At 36.4% G+C, this 7,782-nt stretch overlaps 1 protein-coding gene across 1 annotated transcript in view; it reads right to left on the bottom strand.

Moving 5' to 3' along the window:
- Nucleotides 1-3,929, bottom strand: part of LOC106468990 (mucin-2-like) — a 19,961-nt gene extending 16,032 nt beyond the window's left edge. Inside the window, exons 1-2 of the mRNA XM_013929443.2 lie at nt 3,429-3,929; nt 2,836-3,019 (exon numbers count right to left, since the gene is read on the bottom strand). Coding sequence (XP_013784897.1) covers nt 2,836-3,019; nt 3,429-3,495 — 251 coding nt within the window. The 5' untranslated portion in view covers nt 3,496-3,929. The remainder of the gene's footprint in view (nt 1-2,835; nt 3,020-3,428) is intronic.
- Between the last annotated feature and the right edge of the window lie 3,853 nt (nt 3,930-7,782).

The following is a 7,782-nucleotide window of genomic DNA, read 5'->3' as shown; positions in this document are numbered from 1 at the left end:
AAAAAATTCCAAAAAACATTCTCATGCTCCATTTAACGTAGTGCGGCGAAAATTTTTAAAAAATTCCAAAAAACATTCTCATGCTCCATTTAACGTAGTGCGAATATTTTACAAAAATATCATTTTTTTTCCCCGTGAAATCCAACCACAAATCATTGCGACATGTCCGATGTCTTATAATGCTAAAAGTCGAGCTTTGATACTCGCGGTGGGCACATCAAATATAGCCCATTATATAGCTTTGCCCTTAACTACAAACAAACAAAGCGAAATCTAGCATTTCCGGTTTAACGAAGTTTAAGGTACAATGCGTTGATTAAGGTGTTAATTAAGCGATCGTGGAGCAACATAACTTATATAGCGACTACATTACTCGGATTACAAAAATGTATCGTATAGATACAGAACAGAAATAAAAAAACAAAAAACTTTCAATTTTAATTCAAATGTACATTAAATTCCTAATTAGGTTTATCAATCATTAAATTCCTAATTAGGTTTATCAATCATTAAATTCCTAATTAGGTTTATCAATTTTAGTGCCCTGAGTTAATCAGTGGAAATATTATTAATGTATTCGTTAATACTGAAAAGAAACCCATAATTAATATTAACTTTAAATCAGAGAAAGCTATCTACTTAGAGCGAAAATAGAAAAAAAAACAACAACAACCTGATAACAAATGTAGCTAATTAAATATTTTCTTTTTACGATCTTTCTTATAAAGATTAGAATGTGTTTTTCATGTTAACGACATTGTCGGTCGTAATCCCAAATTAGACCCTGAGGCCTCTTAAAATATATAACGTTCCCTGAGAGTTTTGAACATTAAGTCGCACATGGAGACACCCTCTTTTACAAACTACGCAGGCCAGGTGGTTAGGGCGCTCGACTCGCAATCTGAGGGTCGCGGGTTCGAATCCCCGTCCCATCAAACATGCTCGTCCTTTCAGCCGTGGGAGCGTTATAATGTGACGGTGAATCCCACTATTCATTGGTAAAAGAGTAGCCCAAGAGTTGGCGGTGGGTAGTGATGACTAGCTGCCTTCCCTCTAGTCTTACACTGCTAAATTAGGGACGGATAGCGCAGATAGCCCTCGTGTAGCTTTGTACGAAATTAAAAAAACAACACAAACTACACATATATAAACGAGAATATAAAGAAGCGATCAACAGAAGCGGTTCGCGTGCACGGAATAACGCTTTTATTGATAAACTCCCGAAATTGGTTATGAATACGAAAATTGAGTTATTTTTTATATGAAAATAGCTTCATCAAATTTCGCGACAGAATGCTGTCGAATACCTTTCAAGCCCGGCGTAAATCAGCTACAAATCGGTACCAGTTGTTAACACTGATTAATATGAACAAGATGTTTGGAGAAAAAGGCTGGTACCAGAGATAACAGGTAACAAAAAAGGCCCCTCGACCGGTAGTGACGTTGTTCCGTTTCATTTATCGCACAGTAGGGCTATGCTCACCTTGTGTACAACAGAGTAGTGGGATTTAACCGTCACCCTTGAAGCATACACACAACCACAAAGGGCGTAACGCGTTTTTGTAGCAATGGGCAGCGAACCATGAATCCCCGAACACACAGAGAGAGACAAAGAATATAACCTTCTAAGCTAGTTTGTTTCTTTGTTCTTAAGCACATGGGTTATCCGAGACTTACCGCTAGGCCACTGGGGACCGGATAAGTTTCACCAGAGTGTTAAGGTAAAACTACAAACCACAACAAATGTCTGAATTTAAATTACGAGTTTTTACAACTCACTTAACGTGCTTTTTTATTTTGTTTTTTCAAATTTTCTTCAAAAGTCAAGTTGAAAGTAGTTTTTTTGAATATACAGTCGCCTAACTTTTCATGAATAACCGGTGTCACGTGCCTCTCACACTCCACCTCCCTATATACTGTTCTTCACACCTGCATTTCTACATATATATAGTTAAGTCATTAGAAATTAAAGCTGTGACAAACGATACAATATATACCGAAAAGTCAATTACAAAATGGTGCAAATTTTGTAATAAAAAAATTATTTTTCTGTGTGGTATGAACACATGTTCCGCTACGTATTCCTGATGTGTGTGTGTTCTATAACAATATTTTTACGCACAACTTGGGAGAGCCATATAATTTTCCGGCTCTTACTATACGCATTGTCAAACCGTATAGCAATAATTACATGAAATATACATTTTTTGCCTCTTCGAACAGTGTTATGAAACACTCTTAATTTTGAAAACTGAATTCCTTCACATTTGACCCTTTTAAAATGTACAATAAAACAACTTAGAGGTCTGAAATAATTGTGCGATATATTGAAAATAGCCTTTGTATCGTAAGAGTTGGCGTAATGGACGTTAAGACAGAAACGGGAGCCGCGACGTCCGAGCTACATACGGCCTGCTGGTTGACTCAACAGTTGACATGCAGACGTTCGTCCAGTTTTTTTGTTAGCGTTCTTGCTTATTACGTCCTGGGGTCAATGAATGTAACCACACCTCGCAATCAGCGGGTCAGTCGGACTTCTATAACTCTTAAGTACATTATCGCCCGTGTGTTTTGTTGTAATATCTTAACAATTCTTACATTTGTAATATCTGAATCGGTTTGAAATATCTCACACTCTGCTTTAAACTACACAGAAATCTACTGACTGAAATTTACTATCAATAAAAAAAAAAATGTAATATTGGCAACCCTGCCACTGAGACCGTAATACCGGCGTCATAATTTTGTGTAAATCATCACGACTTTATGAAATATGATAAACTAATCTATATTCTTGTCTTGTCAAAAACTAAATATTTCCAACGTTTCACTAACCCTCCAGTTCTACGTTTTTCTTTTTGTTCATCCACTTGATCCTGACTGGTTGGAGATGACGAGCAGTCTTCTGGAGATTCTGGCAAGATTTTAATCGTTTGGTTAGCAGGCGGGCACGAAGGGTGTGCACTGGCACCAACGGTAGAGAAGTTAGCGAACGTTTGATAATCACGTGGTTCTTCTCCTGAGATTATAAAAAATAATCACTTTTAACACGACGTAGAAGTGATTAAACTTTTCACATCACGACCTTCTTTATAACTCATGTGATTTATACAATAAGTTAAGAAGGAGTAGTGAAAAGAGTTGATTATATTTATAATTTATTGAAGCAAAAGTATTTTATTAGTTATAAATATTCTTAACCAATATTATAACACCTGTAAAGTGTAAATAAAATAACGGCTCATTTTATCGGAAAGCTTGCCATATAAGATATTGTAAACTACGGTATATGTTGCAATTTATAATCTTAAGAAAACATAACACAGAAGATCATGTTATATATCACGCCGCGTGAGAGCGCGATATTCCTTCCAACAGCTTCGCTTCTGTCGCCTCCCCTCAAGATCAATGAAAAAAACTGTACTTACCACGTGCCTTTGCTTGAGTTTTGTACTCTAAATATTTTGCTGCTTCTAATAAAGTTTCGAGGCTCATATTTCAAACTCTTCTGTCTATCCACCAAAACAACAATTATAGCGAAAAATGTTCATAAAACAGAGCTAACCGCGACATATTCCTGACCACTCACACAATAGACCATCTCAAAATGGCGGGAGGCTATCAAAACAATCAGTATAGCGAAAGTCACGTCGCACCACGTGGTAGATTTGATTGACGTAGTAAGTATTTGAATTGAGGTAACTAGTCGACCGTTTTCCACTACTTTAATGCCACATATAATTACAGTTAAACCAAATCTTAGTTAATGTACTTAAAGAGACAACTCTGGGAGATAAAACAGTAAATCAGAAGATTTAATCAAGCAATTCAGTTTAGAGAAAAACAGGGATTCAGAGCATGACTAAACCTAAGCATGTGACACAAGTTACGTGTGAGGTCTTACTGTAAACGTCATACGAATCGTCGTTAGACACCCAATGACAACGCGAAAGTGAATTAGCAGTAGGCGGTGCTTTTTTTTTGCCCAATATATATCGGCTTTTAGATTAATGGGTTTTCACTCCCTCCTAATTCTCACGCAAGAGGAAAGGCAAACGGCTCTCAGAAAACCCGTTTCATTTGTGCATTTATACTAATTTAATTTTTTATTTATTAATGAAAACAAAAGTCACGAATAAAGCTGAGATTCAATTCGAAGTACATTATATTTTTAATAAAAGTACTCAACAGTAGATGACACGAACCATTCACAGAGAGAAACGTGTACCGAACCATGTGCAGATGAATCACGTGCGAACAAGGTGTTGTGATGTCATATTCCACGAGTGTGAGCGGAAGGATATACCATATCTATAATTTAAATTACTGACAAGTGCGAACATAAATTATATACTTCAATTGTAAAGAAAAACCAAAAGCAATATATCTTACTCATAAAATGTTTTTGTGTAAAGTATATTCACTTTATGAAAATCCATAAACTTAATCTATTTTAAATTGCGGATAATTCAAACAACAATTGAGCGTAAAATGCTGTAATAACACCGAGGGCCAGACACGTGCATTTGTGTTGGCGGATTGCCAGATGTTTCATACCGTTCTGGGGTCAAGTGCGAAATAGTGTTTCATTTTGTTGCACGTATATAAACAATCTGTTGATAATTAACGATTTTGTTTTGGGAATAAATAATAACATTTCCTGTTAATAGCTCTAAAACAACTATAATATATATATCATGATTCGCAGGAGGATCACGACAAAAAGTTACGTCTAAAACTAAAGATAGAAAATACCAGTTTGACATTTCTCCTTAGTTCAAAAATAGTTCTTAAATCACTATTCTATTTAAGAAATTAAAGTTATATATAAATATTTAGAGATTATTCTGTTTGTTTGAATTTATGCACAAAGCTACACAATGGGCTATCTGTGCTCTGCCCACCACGGGTATCGAAACCCGGTTTCTAGCGTTGTAAGTCCGCAGACATGCCGCTGTGGGGGGCGGATTATTATGCAGATTTCAGTTTTGATCAAAACTGACACATGTAATGATTTCTCGTGTTTCCTCCAAAGAGCTACACAAATTATTTAAAATCAAAAAGATCTTGCCAAGGTAAACTAGTATTTTTACTTTTAAATATTTTAAGTAATGTACCATAAATTTCCTGGCATTCTTTAGTGTAAAAAGATAAATGTTTTACGTACTTTTCTCTTTTTTTTCCCAAAATGAAAGCTAATTCCAATGTTAAATTTTGTTTTTTGCTTTCCTAATGATTATAGCATTGATTAGATAACAGTTAATTATATCTGAAATTAATTGAATGTATGAAAGTTCAACCAGCCGTGTATAAAAAAAAAGGAATAAATATATGGCTATAAAAAATAAACATTTGTATGTAAGTGTGTGTGGTGGGGGGGGGGGGGTCGCATCATAACTGGAACAGCACTATGAATTTCACCCTTCCACAATTAGTTTAAATATATTTTTAGCGGGTTGTATGCAGGTAAATTTCCTGAATTTTTGTGCAGGTGTTCTCCATGTAATATGAAATTCCTGTTAACCGAATGTCGAAAGGTGATAAATATGTAGTAACCCTTTTACTCAAGTAAAGAGGGCATATGCTAACAGCTAGAAATTTATATCACTATATCGGAGTAAACCTAACTCAAGAGACGACATTGATACTTGTACAAATTGGTATGAGTATGATTTTTTTTTCTCTCCTATAAATCTTATTTAACGTTTTGTCCAGACTGATGAGCCATGGTATTAAGCGAAAGACCTCATCGGCACACTGGATATAGCAGATACAATGTGTTTGTCTTATTATTATCGATCCTTCGGTCCAAGTGCTGTTACATACAAATGAATAACCCTATTTCTCTCTCTCTATTTTATATATATTCATATATGACAAGATATAATTGGGATCTGGCATGGCCTGGTGGTTAAGGCGCTCTATTCGCAGTTGGCGAGGCGTGGTTCAAATTCCGTCACCGAACATGCTTGCCCTTTCAGCCGTTGGGGCGTTATAATCCAACATTATGTAGATTCCCTCTAATCCATCACTTCTAAATTAGGGACCACTAGCGCAAATAATCCTCGAATAGCTTCGTGGGAAATTAATCAAGTCATACTAAAAATAATCTCTGAAAAAAACAAAACAATTGAAAATCAGGTTTTAAAGTACATTTAACCAAACAGATCTCACCGTAGAGTTGGCCACAGTAGTAAATTGGTCGAGCACTTGATGACTACCTGTTCGGAATTAATTCTGTGTTTGTACCACAACTAACAGTTTCTAGAAGACTTAAGGAAAGAAAGAGACAAGCCTACTAGTCGCAAAACCAATGTGGGTGGGGGATATAGTTTGTTATGGATTTCGCGCAAAGCTACACGAGGGCCATCTGCGCTAGCCGTCCCTAATTTAGCAGCTAGTCATCACCACCCACCGCAAACTCTTTTACCAACGAATAGTGGGATTGACCGTCACATTATAACGCCCCCACGACTGAAAGGGCGAGCATGTTTGGTGGGATTCGAACCCGAGTCGAGCTCCCTAACCGCCTGGCAATACCGCATCCGAAATGAGTTACTATAAAACTTGACCTTCTTTGTACACATTTTCAGTTATTTTGTACAACATTTTCGGGTTGCCAATATCTCAACGATTTCTTTACTGAGTTTGTCGAAATTAAAATGTAGAATTTAATACGTGTTTGCAAAGTACTTTGTAACAGGGGAAGAAGTTATAATTGGTGCTTAAATAACAGTTACAAAATGTCGGTGAAGAGAAATTCTGCGATACTTATTTTGAGCTGAACTTGAGGTCATTATTAAAAATATTACAAGTTTACTAAAACTCATCTTTAACTAATGAAGTATACATTTACATACAGTACAGCACCAGTCGCCCATGTGATAACCTCAACATTTGTTCAAGTTCAGTGACATTCCTCACATTAGTCGATATGATGTCATCAACAAGCTGTTTGAGGCTACACCTTCGTGGGATGTCTCATGTCACCAGTACAGTGACTGAGGCTAAACCTAAATTCTTGGTGTTCCTCGTGACTGTGATTCTGTTGGCAACTCGTTCAAGGACACACCTTGGTGTTCTTCGTGACTGTGATGCTGTTGACACACCGTTCAAGGATACACCTTGGTGTTCTTCGTGACTGTGATGCTGTTGACACACCGTTCAAGGATACACCTTGGTGTTCCTCGTGACTGTGATGCTGTTGACACAACGTTCAAGGATACACCTTGGTGTTCCTCGTGACTATGATGCTATTGACACACCGTTCAAGGATACACCTTGGTGTTCCTCGTGACTGTGATGCTGTTGACACACCGTTCAAGGATACACCTTGGCGTTTCTCACGACTATGTCATATCACGTTTTTTAGGGTGTATTTCTGTTACAACTGTCTGTGTAATATTCATTAACTTTGTGACGACTTCTTACAATATTGTTTCATTGCGAATATATTTAAGTAAAATAATTTTTGGTAATAAAAGGAAAAAAAATGATCGTTTAAAATAATTAAACCATTGTAATATTCGAGTGGAGTATTAACAGCAAAGTTAACTCAATGCTCCACAGTACTTTAGGTACAAAATAAACAAGTAATGATTCTAGTTTCATATAAAATAACACGTTCTGAACCTAATGTTAGATTTAGTCCACCAGGAGGCAACTGATGTTTTGGCATACTTAATAAACTCATTTTTTTTTTTTGTCTCGTGAATGGAGAATAAGTGGATGTTGAACCAGTTAGCCCTACTGTGCTAATAAATTAAACTGTTTACACACGTA

The sequence above is a fragment of the Limulus polyphemus genome, unplaced genomic scaffold, assembly GCF_000517525.1.
Source record: "Limulus polyphemus unplaced genomic scaffold, Limulus_polyphemus-2.1.2 Scaffold3250, whole genome shotgun sequence".
NCBI classification, from domain to species: Eukaryota; Metazoa; Arthropoda; class Merostomata; order Xiphosura; family Limulidae; genus Limulus; species Limulus polyphemus.
Note: the sequence above shows the minus strand (reverse complement) of the source record. Positions and strands in the feature narration are given on the sequence as shown.